A 17,233-nucleotide genomic window follows, 5' to 3' on the forward strand; every position below is an offset into this window, starting at 1 on the left:
GAGAGAGAGAGAGAGAGAGAGAGAGAGAGAGAGAGAGAGAGAGAATAGCAGGGCGGGATAACTATTATAATTAGGTAATCCCTCCAGATTAAAGGCAAGTTAATGGACCGCAAATACTAAAGTATACATGAAACTCCCAATCACTGTCTTTATCGAAATGAACGTAGTCCGCACTTTTCTTGTTGGGTCCCGTACATCTACTAAGAATCAAAATTTTGAGCCTTTGCTAAGCAGGTACTTTAGGCAGTCTGTCTTGTTTCGGGCTATTACGGGCTATTAATAACTGTCATTCCGTCTGTGACAACTTTAAAGAATTAAAATGTAAGAAAGGAAAATAATGCTAAAAAGCAGTAAAGGATTATGCATGTGCCTTTTATGATCCTAATATTGCTTTACGACGGTCTCATTCTCGATGTTGTCTGCCGCTGCCGAATTTGCAAAAAACACAATTTTCTACGGCAGAATAACTAAGAAAAAGTACAAATTTTCTGATATCAAAAATGTGTAATTCTTCTTCTTTCTCTTCTTCATCTCAAAAACTGTGTAGCGAGTCAACAACAAATGATTCGCCACGTCATAAAAGAAAAGGCACAGTGCGCGGGCATGAACTACTCTGCCAGAGACTTAATAAATAATTTTAATTATATATAAAAATTTGAGAGATGCGGGAAATTGCTATTTACGAGCATGTTGTAGCAATAAATATTTATACTTTTTAATAGAATATTTAGGCGCACTTGTATGCGAGATATAAATTTTCTCATGCTACGCATTTTTTATACTTATCACCGAAGGATGGTGGGTATTTTCAGTTTGCCAAAACGTTTGGAACGGCCAGAAATATCCATCAGAGAGCTCGCAAAGTATATATATTCTTAATCAGCATCGAATTCTAAATCGATTTAAGCATGTCCATCTGTCCGTCTGTGTAATGTCCGTTGTAAACATTTTCCTGGCCACAAAAAAGAAAGCCGTCGGTTTCAAATTTGGCAGAAACAGTGGAAGTTCCTTCGTGCAGATTGATATTGAAAATGGTACAAATTGCTCAGTGCACACGCCCACAGTAAATTGGACAAATATGTGTTTCTTCACACAAAAATTTGTTGTTTTTTGTTTATTATTCACGGAATGTGAAAGGTAGACGGACGACTGAAATATTCTTTATGAAATTTTACTTTATGGAGGACACGTAAAAAAATATAAAAAATCGGCCACGCCCACATAAAGTTATAAAGTGATTACATTTTTATTGTTTTCTTCATACTACTCATAAGGTGAAAATTATTCTGCACATTCCTCACGTGAGAATATATTATCGGCGTAAGAATGTGTTAGTTCTAAATGAAATATGGTGGATGCCAGGAGGTGAAGGATTCGTTTTTCTTTTTCTAGTAGTATAATTAATTCGATATCAACTAAAAGGAGTTGGAAGGAAGCACGCGACAAACTGACTGTATTAATTCTAAATTAATTATTGGAGAGTAGATATAGATACGATAACGGCGGTGGGTATAAAAGAGTCGATCGCAGCCGAATATTATTTTCTTACTTGTAAATTTTCCGTTGGATATAAAATTTGTTCGTCGAACTTCGCTGAAGTGGTGCTATTTTCGAGATTTTCTCTCAGTACACCTAGCTGGTAAAGAACACGTATCGCAGATATGATCGCCTTTTGCCGCAGAAAGGACAGGAAGCGAATGCCTTTTTTTTGGTTGAAATAGAAAATTTAAAAAAGAGATGAAAAATTAAAAATCACAACAGTACACTCTCAACTATAGAAGTAGTAAAATTGTTCTTTACAGTTTGTGCACACACATGCATTCATGTTAACATTAGCCATAGATAATGGCAATGTTTCGACGACTGCTGCTTTAGTGAAAAGCATGTAATAGTAACAGAAAAAGTTGAAGATTTACAGGAGTAGGGGCATAAAAATATTGCTGTCTGTTTGCCTCACATCAACTACGGGCTTCTTTGTATTTTTTTTTTTATTGTTGTAACTGCGACTAGAATACGTTGTAGAATATAATACAACATATTAATGGTATCTTACCGTTAATGGTTTATGATGATGGCAGATGACTGATATGTACTGAACAAAAAAAAGATTGTAATTGCGTAGGTATAAATGTTGGAAAAGTTTACCATATACGCCCGCCCTTATATACTTCGACATATTATGTTCTAATGGGTAGCACAATATACAATATTCAAAAGAGACTAAACGTGTGGGCGGCGCTTTTCGTATACTATATCACTTGTGGCAAAAGGGTGTATTAAATTTGTGCGGATGTACACAACATCCAGGAGAATTTGAGATATATCTACCTTTTACTGCAACGAATCGATTCGTAATCACTTTCTTAGTCAGTCTTAGCTAGTCTGTCCGTCTTGTACTTCTATGTTCAGCCTATAAAGCAGCAATTTTTGAGATATTTTGCTGAAATTTGGTAGAACGACGTGTTTTCACTCGAGAACAATTGAAAATGATTTGCTTTGGACCCCTTCCCGTATAGCGCCTTGTTTTGAAGAACCATTATAATAATAAGAATAAATGCATTAAGGTGTAGAATATTTCATGGTGGACTATTGGCCTACTATAATGTATTTACTCATTCCTTTTACATTTACTTCTTTCCGAATGGAACACCAGCACGAACTGCTGCAATTAAAATAAGAGCAGTCTATTTTTCTTTCTTTGTGTTTTTTCTAGAACATTATTAAGTTCTTTTGGCAAATTATCTACTAGAAGTAGGTGCATAGGGCCGCAAATTGAATTTTCATCCCCAAGTTTTTATCATTAAAAGCACAGTGTATATGGGGGATCAGAAAAGCCGAAAAAGGAATAAAAATGGATAGGATAGGGTGTGATTGCCATAATTGCTGCAAGCATTGCAACCATGATAGTCTAATAATTTGTTGTTAAATTTGCTTTTAATTTTTTTACATATATTGTTTTAACTCTTTGAAATCCTTCATCAGCCTGTAGCTGCCTGTAGCATATTTCTCGTTGTTTCTGTTTTCCTTTCTGTTTGTTTTTTTTTTTTTTTCTTCACTAAGTACTTGTAATATGTGCCATTTTTGAGGGCATAAATGTAGAAATGAAAAATAATTACTCGCGATAATCATCGTTATAGAATTTTGTAATTAAATTTTAGATACAACTACACGTTCTTGATATTAGGGTATTAGGCAAACTGAAGACAATTTTTTTTAATTGAAGATTGAAAGAGGAATTGTGTTTCCATATTTGCAGGTAAATTTTACTGAACACACTGAACAACAACAGCCGTCACCACCGCCACCGCCACCGGCTCCCTTATCGACTCTACCTTCTAAGGCAGGAGTTGTTAACGCTCATTTAACAGCTTTGAACATAGCAGACACACTCGGTAATTTGCCACCCCAAGTTAGTCTGTCACTACAGATCGCACCGCCGCCATCAACCGTACAAAGTCAAGGGCCTTTACATCATCACTCTACGTTACAGCAACTGCCTGGATATCCCTCACTAAAGCTACATAGTCAACGCAGCCAGACACAACATCGTTTACCACATCCGCAGTTGCCATTCCCAGGAATTGGAGCAATAACTGCATCTACACAAGGCCAAACATCGATTATTAAGCAAGCGTCCGTTAAAATTATTGAGGGTTATTCGGATCCTAAGGATAGTAAACGTCATAAAAAATTTTATCATAAAAAGGCTAAGAAACGACCACATAAAAGCCACCAACCTCCAACATCTTCACAAAGCCAACAGTTATCAACTCAACAACAACAACAACAACAACAACATCGTCAGCAATCCATAAATACACCACAACAACAAAGACCACAAGACCACTCCGCTAGTAAAGCACACCATAGCCAAGATAAACGCAGCAATTACAGTTCAGGTAAGCAAGTAAGAAAAAAAAGCTAAACGAAGCAAATAAGAGCTTAACAGGATATTACCTTGCAGTAATCTATATAATGATTTTTCAATAAAAGGGAAATGGTCGAAAAACTGGTCCCGCCCAAATCATTTTTAATAGCATTCGTTCATGGGCCAAAAGATGGCAGTGTACTAGATTTCATCTAAATATTTCAAAACTTAAGGCCTGCAAATTGAACACCACGAAACAAGGTGCACAGGCCGGATGGACAGATGAATAGACGGAAACATACGCCCAAATTGAATCAGGCAGTGATTCAGATTTAATCGGTATAACAAATGTTAGATCTACCTCAAATTTTTCATAAGATCTGCGTAAACTTAATGTACACTTGTCCCACAAGCGATGTAGGCTATACAAATAAAAAAGCAATTACTCAGTTTTGCATGGCTAGCGTATGATTTAGTGGTTAAGCCATCCGCCCAGCCGTAACGCCCAGGTTCCATTCCAGGTGCGGTACACAACAAACCTCACTATATATGCGCCGTGACTTGCGATTCAGTGCGACTCAGTAAAAAAGTTATCGATAAGTTTCCTTCAACCGAAATGTGATGCTTCGTATGCTTCCCTTTTGCGTTTGCAAAATTCTCAAACGCTACGAAGTATCAAATTTCTTATAAAGCCAAATATTAATGCGAATGGCTTCAGCAGCGGGATATTTCATTATCTATTCCACACATTTTTCATAACCATTAGTAACGGAATCGATTTGCAGAGATCAATCTGTTTGTCTGTTATTCGTCTGTTCTTTGAAATCACGAGTAAGATGTCAAAATGTTGCCGTGAAATACGAATTTGATTTCAATTTTTTTCTTATCATTCTTAATTATCTTGGGGCCGCCAACAGTTATTGAAAACTTATAATTTTCTTCTTCAACTATATTACACAAAAATAGAGTTCTTACCTCAAAGCCTTGTGTCGGCTTCTAAATTGTTCTTTAATAAACCCTTCATGTACAATTCCAAGCGTAAGTAAATTCTTTTAAAGACACGTCCACAATTGAAGCATGTATCATATACGATATGACATAAAGCGCTGTGTACTAGAACATATCGAGTGAATGGAATTGCTGTGTTACCCGTCCTTTCACCGAAAACGTCGTTTATCACGCAGGGCTTTCATATACCTTCGAAGTAGGCAAGTGTTTTTATTTTGTCAAAACGTCTGCAACATCCAGCAGCAAGCTTCAGAAATCGCACAGAGTATATACTTTCTTCACCAGCAACGAGTTCTGAATTAATACAAGCATCTATCCTTCGCGTCTATCCTTCTCTTCGTTCTATAATGTGTTTGTTAAAAAATCTTACATGCATTTTGGTATTGAAAATCGGCCAAATCGCTAAAGGACACGCTTACAGCATCAGCTAAACTAACAGCACTCTCCTTATCTGAACTTATTATGCTTTACTCATAAACTACAACAGGCACAGGATGAACATTTCCATGTACATTCTACAAAAATAGAAAAAATAGGGACAGCGAATCCCATCTAATATTATGGAGTATGAAAATTCAGTTTTGTTGTGCTTTAGCCGTTTTTTACGACAAAAGCGATATGCAAAAGATTCGATCGCAGTTAAATCCAATTTTCTTACTTGTTATAGGTCGCCTCTTCGCTTGAACTTCTTCCGATGTAAAGTTGAATAAAAATATAAGTAAATAGGCGACGGATTTGACCACCGACAACTTTTTATCCACTTAAACGTATATAGGATTCGTATCTCTTTGTAATATTGCGATCGATGATAGACTTCCAACAACAAACTATAGACGAGCTGACAGATACAGTCGAACCGATTTATAATGGTTTGATTAAAATGTGGTAACGATTTAATCAAAATGCAGTTAGCATTTTCCATTGAAATCGCGAGACCCTGGTCAAGCGAGGAGATTCTATACTCCACAAAGCAATAAAGACTAAGCAGATAGACGCTACACAGAATCGGTTAAAGATAACTTTGATGTAAGACAATTGGATTGGACTTGATTATTTGCTACTAACCCCTTGGTGGGACTCTACAGTAGTTTGGATTAAGAGATTTCACTACATCGAGATAATTCCCTCTCCAATAACTACAGGAAAGGGCGTAAAACCTTAGCTAATCAACGGAAAAATACTTTACGCAATATACACTGTTTAGCTTTTACAAATAAACAGTAAATAGACAAAGTAGCCGTTGGCAACGTAAGAAAAAGTTGTCAGTCAAATATCTCAATTTCCTTAATAAGTTTTGGAAGCTCATCAAAATTAGACGTATACGACTCAAAAATTGAGAAGAAGAAAAAAAATTTAAATTGAAAATGGAGCATATGCTTTTCTGAAAGGAAATGTGTTTCCATTTCAATTTCAATTCCAGGCAATGGTAAGTTTTACGTCTACATCATCTATCATTTCAGAATATATTTTTCATGACATTTTTCCTCTCTTTTTGAATTTTAGTTATTTATCCCAGGACAAATCATGCGACAAATAGCTAGCGAAGGCATTCCTTTTTTTCTTTAGCAATGTATTGAGGACCAATAAGACGTAAAGTTTTTAGGATTAAGCGGAACTATATTTATTACATTCATGTGTGTTAAGATTTGTTTATAATATATATTTTTATTTATTTATTTATTCGTTTTCTATTGAAAACGATTTTAAAACAAGAAGCAAAGACTGTTTAATTAATGGAGCTAAGAACACCCAGGATTTAAAATATTTAGAATTTCGACAAAATTTCTGAGCGTGCAGAAAGAGTGCAGTAATAAAGAAATGCGACAGATATGATAGGCGGATAAGCGAGTCGAGAAAAACAACTCTAGATTCCAATACAATGCCGAAAAGTACTTGATGGTCAGATGTAAGGTCAAGCATGTAGGCCTGGGTATTTGGTATTTGTTTAAAACCGTCGATTTGGGACCAACGCCTTTTAAAGATTCCATGTAAAGCCTCTTAGGGGCTACCGCGATCCATGGCATTTTCGCGAATATAACTTTCCGATATCGCGTTCTGGAAATATTTTCTTCGACTTTACTTCAAAAAAAAAGAAGAAAAAAGGGTTAATAAAATTGGCATTTTTAAGACTTTTTTTCTTTGCTTTTGTTTATGGTTGCTAAGCACCGAACAAATTGTCAGACCCGTTGAGAAGCTTTAATGATACAAGAGATGTTATGAGACACGAGACAAAGAAGGTTAGCTTTGTCCCCCTCACTATCTTTGACTTTGACTTTATTTGTCAACTGAACTTTAGCTATTGGACGCATAGATGAGAACTCTTTCATTTCTCATAAATTTGCCGCTTATGGTAAAAGTTTTACGATACTTCACTTTATCGACTCTACTTTTATCGATAGCCGATACGATATGTTTGTAATAGTGGCAATGCTGGCGAAAATGATCGAATCAATTCAGAACCTATTCTTGGGACTATTAATCTTTTTTCTCCACTTGGGAGATAAGGCGAACAGACAATCATAAGCCGATATAAACCAAAACGGATTTTTGATGAGTTACTCACAATTTGCAGTGGAATCCCGGCAAACAACAATGATTATATGGGCTGTAACAGATTTTAGGCGGCCAACTCGTAAAGTGTGAAAAATCCGTGACATCAGAGGACAGAAAATGTCACATTCATGGGGTTCAGTTTCTTTCTTTCACTCAAGCGAGCCGTCATGCAATTCCTTCCAAGAAGGTGCTTTCAGTATCGGCATCAAAGGCAGAAAGCGTTCCAGAATGGGATTGAATTTCCAAATTTGAAACGATTTTTAATTATCCAAGGAGCACTAGCCCGACCCAAGTGAAACTCCGAAATTTTTTCTTCCTAACACATGCGAGTTTCGGAATAGCCTTTCTGGCTAGCAATACGTATCGCAAAGGCATTTCATTCTCCATTTGAAAAAAAATTCCTCGGGGCACAAATGGTCTTATATATATGATATTAGATGGTAAAGTGATAGCACAAGTACTGTAACCTTTTCAACGCATGCAAACTAGTAAAGAACAAATAAGAATTCTGTAAGTAAGTGGACCATTAGATATCCTACTTTGTTTAATGAAAATTACACCAAAAAGTATACATTTTTATGTAAAAGCGTAATTTTCATGAAAGCCTTCACATCCGAGGATACTCAAATGTCGATAAAGCCTAAATTTAAAAGATTTTATTATTTTGCAGTTGCTTCTGTTATAGCAAACAACGAATTAGGCTGATCTGAAGTTTTTACGCTAATTTAGAAAGATAGGGCTATCTTAAGTTCTGCGGATTGTTACAACCATTCGCGCAAACTTAATATATCCTGTACCAACAGTCGTGTGTTGTATATATACCTGAAATCAGATTTCATTCTTTGTCAATTCACAACTCCCTTCGGCTTTAAATGCAGATCGTAACTCCTCTTTTCTGTAGATAAAACTTTTATTGAACATACAAGATGTGAACGCTTGTTGCGATTGATTATTTCTTTATAATTATTCTCTGTACTATAAAATGGGAATCCGTACATTACTCGTGAAAACTAAACGCCTTTCTACGTTTTTTTTTTTTTTTTGTTTTGCAGACTCCTCGGCTCCAAAGTCATCTAACGACGATGGGGAAGATCAGCCATCAGTGAAAGTCCCTGAACTCAATTCACCGGACAGCATATCGGACGACCTTGTGCGTCCATTACTATCTCAAGCTCATCGTAGTCCTCGCAAACTTATTGTAGCCAATGCAGAGCACAGCAAACGTAATCCTTCGCCCTACTACTATTCGGATTTGCTCAAAGCTAAGGAGCCAACCGTAACCGCTACAACTGAAAAGGATAGCCGTCAAAAGCTGAGGCAATCAACAGCCTCAGAACCTCCGCAAGCCAGCCAACCTTTGACGGGGCCTTATCGTAAGAGTACCAGTTTAGACGTACCCGAACGTACTGAGCAAAACACTAACGACGAACAAGACGACGAATTTGATGAAACCGAAGCAACTAATGCTACCGTTCTACCCAGATCTCAGGACCCCATACCAAAACGATATTCATTTACGGAGGACGGAGTTCATATAATACGCTGTGAATCACCGTCTACTACAACTTCAGACGAATCGGATTGCAGTGAATGTTTGAAGAGGCGGGAGTGGCATGCCCGTGCTTTGGCTTTGGTACGTAAAACGTGCAATGTTCAACCTTTAAATCCCGAATATGGTAACATTTGCCATGATTCTAATCCAGAAACTGTAAATTGCACTGTTTATCCCGAAGCGCTACCGTCGATGCCGCCACATAGACTGTTCGGACCAGCCGCCTGTGCCTGTGTAGCTCCCAGTCTTGGTGATGATCTAGAGGACTATTTTCGCCCACGCAGTATTTTCTATGTACATCCTCATGGCGTTCATGAGTGTGACGATTGTTCAACCCAGGATTCAAAAAACTTAAATTCATCCAAATCACGCTTATTGCTTGATACGACTAACTCAACCCGCAGCGATAACGCATTAGATAGCAACCCCGCACTTGGCGCAGTTGACGAGGACGACGAAATGTCTGGTCGCACCCGCCAACTTTATGAAACAGCTTTTGATTGCAAAATAGCGAAATCTGACGATGATCTTGATGAGGTCGATCGCATTACGAATCATTCTGTACTGTTGCAACTCAATAACGGGAATTTGCCTGCGAAAGTCGATACACGTTCATCAAAGTCTGCTCTTGGTAAAAACCGACTGGAAGGAAAACGTTTAAAAAACTCCAAAAATCAAGCCATACAGGAACAGGCGAGTAATTCAGGTGGTAATAATAGTGGCAGCGGTTCACCGTTGACAGTGGGTGCATCCAACTCCATAACCGTTCCAAGTACTCGATTAAACGAATCCATGCCCACCAGTATATCAATTCTCTCCAATGAACTAGGTAACGTACACTTACGGGAAACCCAAGCTGTAGATCAGCAAAATAATCCAACCACAACGTCTTCGTCTCAGCTGCCGATGCGTGGCTATACGCCTTCACCACCCTCAACGGCACCCTTACCAATGAAATTTCCTGGAAAGCATGAACGTTTTTTTATGAACAGCATTAGAAGTGCTCCGAACCTGCCATCAGCAAATCCGGCCCATCCACGTTTACGCGACTTACGTCTTCCCATACATTCGAATTTACGGCAACAACCAAATTCTTCGCTAGCGACAAGCAATGAAAATAGTTTGGCCGATAGTGCTTATGTAAATCCGCCATCTTCGATAACAGCACACAATCATAATCATCACCATCATCATCAGTCAGCATCTAGTCATCATCACTCGAACGCAGGTAAACCTGCCCACAGCAGCACTAGATCCCGTAGTCGGCCACGTTCGTTCGTCTTGGAATCAGGACGGGTATTAGAGTTGCGCAAAAGCCACGCCTCCCACCACCACCATGTGAGCAATGAAGGTCGAAGACCACATAATTATTCTTCTACCGAAAGCATAGCCACATCGAGTAGCGGTGGCAGCATGGAATCGCTGCGCTCGAGCACTAGTGAAGGCAATCGCAGTACGTCCAGTTCAGAGTCAAGGCACTCGACTTCGTTGAGTTCACATAGCTCTGAATCGGGCAGCTCAAGTGTGGCTTTTCCCTTACGAGCACCCGTTGTCATACATTCCAAATTGCATATCCTTAGTCCAATATCAGACAAATCGTCCCAAGAGCCGGCTTCCGAACTTTCTGAGCAAAATAAAACACAAAACGCCTCACCAGAAGATCTAACTACCGTCGTGGCAGTCAGTGACAATCATAATCCTAATCAGATGCAAAATAGTACTGGTAATGTAGAAAATGTACGTCCAACAACGCAGCTTCAAATGGATGCCTTGAAGAAACGTAGACCACCGGCCAACAAGACGCTGATGCAATTAACGGACGAAATTCTCGGTTCGGACAGCGGCATATCGTTACATTCCCGCGAGGATGGTAAACCTTTAATAGGTTTGCAAAAGTTCACGTTGCCAAAATTGAATTTTCCATCTACCGATAAAGTCAATAATGGCGATATTACAGCCGTGAGTACTATTAGTACTAACAGTATGGGTCTGCCACAGGATCTTAGAGACTTACCATTCGATATGCCAAAGTTGAGACGACGAAAAACTTTACAACAGGTATGAAAACAAACGACGTAAGATGTGCTGTACGGTTTTACTTTAATACTATAATTTTTTATATGCAAAACAGGAAGCTTGTACTTCCGGCAGTGCCACATCAGTTGAATTGGGAGATTTACCGTTTGATATGCCCAAATTGAGAAGGCGTTTGCGTGCCAATCAAGCGGAAATTAATAGTCTCTTGACTCATAGCACCGAATCGAGCGGCATTTCGCAAGCCTCATCCAGCCATTCGATACGTGATGACAATAAAACTGCTTTAAAATTAGGTAAGTAGGTGTTTTAAAACGAAAAGAAATTCAAGAGTAGGCAGTCTTCTGAGAAAAATACGACGTAACACGCCCACAATATAATTTGATATAAAATTTAGATAAGAGCTGAGGTTGCAATAAAGAATAATCGTTCATTAAAAGAAGATTTGTGTACGTCTGGGGTAATGCTGGAATCTCATTACATTGAAATGCGCGTTCATAACACCGTGGTAATACATACACTGTACATATTCTGAAATGGTATCAGGTTCCCTGTTGCTTTAGCAATATCCTTGTTCCTTCATCCATCCTTCTAATATGTCAACTATAAACGAAAGTAGTTGAAACAATTCTCACATTTAAAAAAACAGATGCTGGCCATCAAGGATTTCCTTATTTATACTTAATGTATTTGCTTTTTTTGTTATACCCATCACTGAAGGATGCAAGTATACGCATTTTATTTGCATAGTATATGTAGCACTCAAGAAAAAGATTCAGAGACCTTATAGAGTATATATATATATTCTTGATCAACGTGAAATTCTAAATTGATTTAGCCATGTCTGTCCATCTGTGTAGTGATTGTTGTTGACACTCTCTTGGTCGCGAACAAGAAAATATGGACTTCAAAATTGGGGGGAGAACTGGAAGTCTTGGCACGCAGGTTGGTAGTGGAAACGGACCAAACTGGTCAGAGCAGAAATTATAAAAGTTAGAACGTTGAAATTTTCCACATTTACTTTAAGAAACGGTCTACTCTTTTAAAGCACTTGGAGAGTCGAATACAAGATTGGGCATTCGCCGAATACAACTTTCTTACTTGTTCTTTTCCTTTTTTTTTTTTTTTTTTTTTTTTTTTTTTTTTTTTTTTTTTTTTTTTGTTTTTTTTTTTTTTTTTGAGATATTGAGTATCGTTTTGAACTAGGCCGATCTAGATATCTAATGTGTAATGTATTGAAAAGTTTAATTTTACATATGCGATGATTTTTTTTCGCGCCCCGTTTTTTTGGTTGGTTCGTTGATTTGATAAGTCTGATTACATTTAGATAACTTTCCTGGCTTTTAATAGAAATAGATACAGTAATTTGCCATTTTGTTCTATCAAAATTAGCCAAAGAAGAAAATGATAGAAGAAAGCAAACTCTAGCAGAATATTGTTCATTACAGACTCTGCATTGTTTCGTCAAAACCTTACCTTAAATCTAAACGAATCACGGCCAAGTGGCAACAAATTTGGTAGTTTGGATTTACGTGGAGTAACCGCTAATAAAGAATTAAATCTGAATCTGAACCAAGGCTTTGCCACAGCTGTAGATTTAATTGATGTTTCAATACCTTTGGAAAGGCAAGGGTGAGTTCAAACCATAGTAATAATAATTCAATAACAAAACAATTTAAATGAATTTAATCTCTTTTTGACAGATGGTACCATGGAGCTATAACGCGAATAGAAGCTGAAACTACTTTGCGTCCTTTGAGTGAGGGTAGCTTCTTAGTGCGTAATTGCGAATCAACCAAACAGGATTATTCATTATCATTAAAGTAAGCAGAACAAACGATTTTACAATAAACAATCAAATAGCTTATGATACGTTTTTGTGTGTATTTCATTTTTCATTTTTCAAGAGGAGCTAAAGGTTTTATGCATATGCGGATACAACGTAACGAAACCGGCCAATACATCCTGGGGCAGTTTAGTCGTCCATTCGATACCGTCCCCGATATGATACGTCATTTTTGCCTAAATCGTTTACCAGTACGCGGAGCTGAACATATGTGTCTAATTGAACCAGTTATAGCACAATTACTTTAAGTATTTAATGATTTAAAAGATAACTAAATACGGGCAACGTATGCTGCTATTGTTTGACGATTATAAAGATAATAATTAGCGAAAAAATTTTAATTATCAAATTGTAGTAATGTGCACTGTGTTTTTAGCCCATCAAACATGCCGACCCATTTAGCTCAGATCATTAACAGATTATCGCCGATAATATTCTCATGCAAACATTAACAAATATTTTAAGTGTTATAGCAGTCGAAAGCCCGTTCGTTTAATTACTGATGAACGGATAGAGTCTTAGTTTAACACTTAAGGACAATATTTGAATAAACAAAACAAGAGTTTATGGATAAATAGGTAAAGAAATAAACATAAAATATATATACTTTTAAAATAAGTTTAAAAAATGCAAAGAAAATATATGAAAAATCTTCTTCACTACCTAAAAACTACTCGTGACGTATATTCCGTACATACACGGCATGGTATATATTTTTATCTATATATATTTATACATATATATATGTATATATATTTATGTATACATATATGTATATTATGAATATATATATGCATGGAATCATACATTTATTTTTAAAAGGAAAGAAGACATGTTTTATACTCGTCTCAGAATAAGAAGGAGAAAAAAATAAGCGAAAAGAAAAACCAATAAGTAAACAACAAGCAACGGTATAAACACAATTTGAACACACAGCTTTTTTTTTTAACTTGTATTTCCTTAGAACTTAAACTATGAATTCTTAGCGTTAGAAAGCATTTGAACTTTTCATTATTAAAAACTAAACTCTTTAAACAAAACTCATGGCTAGAAATTAGTTTAATCTGAAACTTTATCGTATGTAGAATAAAAAAAAATACAAAAACAAACAAATAAAAAAAAGCAAAAAAAAAATCAACTAAACTGTATTAATGAGTTTATGATGAAGCTGTTGATTAATTTTATGTAATCATTGACTACAGCAACAACTACACCAATTCTCTGAAAGAGTATAGTTTTACTAATTAATTAATTAATTAGATAATTACATTTTAATTTCAAGTGCAATATATTATTATTTTTAAACACACTCTCAAATGGAATTTTACGTTTCTTCTTTTATATTAAATAAATGTAAGTGTGCCAAACAATAAGCAAACATTTCATTTTGAGTTAAGCTCTGTATCGATTTAAGTGCAATATTACTAAAAAAAAGATTCTTAATCTCTGGGTTGTCTCGGTTTTGTTTAATAATTTAAAATTTTCTATGCTTAATCTTTTTGTTTCGCTTTACTTAAAAGCATCAACTAAAATATGTTGAAAAACATTACATCTATAACCGCATGCTATCCAGGCATTACATATATATAAAGCGTATACTTAGAATATGAGATAATGTAACTAACAAATACATGCATATACATATACATATAAATGTACGACCCATAACATTTATATATATATATACTTTATATATACAATTATAGTATATAAATATGAAAATAAATATGAAGCAAAGTAAAAACAAGAAAAAAAAAAAAAAACACAAAACAACAGTAAAAACAATAAATTATTGTATAGTTTTTAGAAGTTCATACATAGAAATAAAACTATTAAAAAATAAAAATGTGTTTTAATATCCCTGAATTGGTAGTAAAGGATTGCAATTTACACGATTCTTACATTAATCGGCGTTCATTATATTCAAAGTTATTTTTATGAGAATTTTCCCATAGAGAAAAGGCTCAATGTAACAAACACATCTACTATGAAAACTACATAAATGAATAATAATTTGCTTACACGTAAAACCTTTATTCGCGTAACTGTACTTTTAATAGCTATGCAAGTATATCTAAACTCTAGGACCAAAGAAGAAGTTCGCCAAATTTACCTCAACAGGTGGCCATAGGGTTCCATAATAGCTTTAGCAGCGTGCGGAAAGTGACAGACAGTTCATTCATAGATGATTGGAAAAGGGAAACACTAAGACACTTGTCAATTCAGTCGTAAGTAATTGCATTGGTTTATAATGAACGAAAATACTACAAAATTCGGTATCTTTTGCATTATCCCTTCGACAAAGGCAATAACACTTTGCAGGCTTGTGAAAAAATTCCTAACGTGTGTACTGAAAATATTTAATTGAACTCCTCGCAAACGCGCAAACAGTTCGCCCTAATGCATTCTGGAAATTTTCATATGGTTTCGACAAACGCTTCGCTCTGTGCGAACAATCGTCTAATAAAGTCGATTAAACGCGTCAACAAACTTAAAAAGTCCGGTATATTTCATTTTACGACATCATTGCGAAAATAAAAATTGACCAAGAAACGGTTTTAAAAAGTACCCATCACTGTATCACTTAAAAGAAGGGCATTTAATGGACTGAAAGGAAATCGAGCCAGTTTTGAAGAGATTGAGCCGCAACCATGGAAAATGATTAATATAGAACACTAAAGAGTGTCAGGCTGTCTTTGGAAGGGTCCTATGAAAATCAGTTGAAACGCCGTCATCTTTCTCCTTAGCGCAATATTTTATCTAATCTGTGAATCAAAGGCAAACACGTTTATGATTTGTGATACCAAATTGACGCTCTCTATTTAGTAATGTCATCCTAGTGTGCTATATGTGCATTACGATTTAGGATAAACAAAGTTAGGACCACGGTAACGATTTCACTCTAAAAGGACGCGGGGATGTTAAGCAAGGAATCAATATAGGAACGGAGAAATTAGACAATTAGCGGGTAACGATGCTTATAGCGTTTAAGAAGCGCTCATTCGTATTCAGAATGGCTGCAAACAGATCTGTTTACCCAATGAATTTTGGTAGTTTTTAATGCAAAGATTTCCTTATAAAGGACCACAACGACGAAGTAATTAATCAAATACAAATTTTAATTCCAGTTATAATCACGATAAATATTGTAATTAACGTAATAATCTATGTTTACATTACCCATATATTTCTGCGTTGGGGTAAACAATTCCTAACAAGCCGAGTGTTTCTTTTTATTCGCATTCTTCGTTAATAATACGACAACTGATTCTAAAATTTACATAAAGTCGTCAATATTGCGAAATAAACGAACAGACACAAATATTATTGGAATTGAAACTAAATGAAAGGCAAAGTCGCTTAGTATAATGTTCTAAACATTTTTGATAGTTTTCAATTGTGTCAGCACACCCCTAGAAGACCTACTTTTAACAAAAGCTCCCATCTGAGAGAAAGAGCGACAGAGGGCGAGTATTGTAGGCTATTATGCCTCCGTGATCTTGAGTCTCGCTCTTTTATTGCTTTTCTATTATCGCGCCCGATGTGATGCCAGTCCCACTAAACGAGTCCTGAAGTCTTTCGTTGTAGCATGACCTTTGAAAGGCTTATTAGAAGGCGACAGTTTTCTCGGGCACCAGCAAACGGCAGTCGTGCATGATTTTCTTCCATATTTTGCTTACGGAATTCATCAGGAAATCACGGATGATCACAGTTTCCACAGTTTTTATTTCCTGAAAAATAGATACCTCAAAGAAAATAGGTTATTTAATCTCTATGCTTACACAGATATGTTTAGTCGAGGCCGGTCAATCCCATCTTCCCACAAAAGTTGTGAAAAATACAAAAACAGCGCTGACTTCGTATATCTTTCTTCAGGAATTATATGGCAAGAATTCAGTTCTTTAGGGTACTGGTGCAACAGTATTCTATTAGCACTTAGCGGCAGTTAGAAATCGGCAGTATTCGTAGGAATAAATGCGTTTTCCCCCTTAAGCCTAACTCCTTTCGAAAGAGAAATCAGTTTCTGCAATTTCCTTTCATATTTCGAGCATCATTTCTGTTACCCCACGTAGTGACCGTGGAACGAATCGTTAGATTTCTTCATTCGATTATTAATTTCTAATTTAATTCTTAAAACAAGATAATTGTTCTTAAATTAATAATATTTTTTCACAGAGAAGAATTGACAGCCAAAGCAACAGCAATAAGCGGTTTCTTAGATTAAAGTGAAGAAGATATTCGCCGCGAGATTTAAGAATTCTTACCTTTATTATACACATGTGTTCATAAATGTTTATAAATACATATATTAAAATATATACACATATGTCCAGATATGTGTGCGTGTGTGCGTGTGTGTGTGTTTGTTTTA

At 36.1% G+C, this 17,233-nt stretch overlaps 1 protein-coding gene across 2 annotated transcripts in view; it reads left to right on the top strand.

The window, feature by feature from the left end:
• The window catches only part of LOC119644603, an 83,093-nt gene extending 69,098 nt beyond the window's left edge, over nucleotides 1-13,995 (top strand). Inside the window, exons 5-10 of one of the 2 annotated variants that reach the window (XM_038044220.1) lie at nucleotides 3,257-3,899; nucleotides 8,482-11,039; nucleotides 11,113-11,311; nucleotides 12,464-12,647; nucleotides 12,719-12,838; nucleotides 12,923-13,995. In XM_038044220.1, the coding sequence (XP_037900148.1) occupies nucleotides 3,257-3,899; nucleotides 8,482-11,039; nucleotides 11,113-11,311; nucleotides 12,464-12,647; nucleotides 12,719-12,838; nucleotides 12,923-13,109 (3,891 nt within the window). In that variant the 3' untranslated portion in view covers nucleotides 13,110-13,995. Of the gene's footprint in view, nucleotides 1-3,256; nucleotides 3,900-8,481; nucleotides 11,040-11,112; nucleotides 11,312-12,463; nucleotides 12,648-12,718; nucleotides 12,839-12,922 lie in introns of those variants that run through there. The other variant, XM_038044228.1, reaches the window with a different exon arrangement.
• The last annotated feature ends 3,238 nt before the right edge of the window (nucleotides 13,996-17,233 follow it).

Source organism: Glossina fuscipes, unplaced genomic scaffold (assembly GCF_014805625.2).
Source record: "Glossina fuscipes isolate IAEA_lab_2018 unplaced genomic scaffold, Yale_Gfus_2 0, whole genome shotgun sequence".
In the NCBI taxonomy this organism is placed as follows: Eukaryota; Metazoa; Arthropoda; class Insecta; order Diptera; family Glossinidae; genus Glossina; species Glossina fuscipes.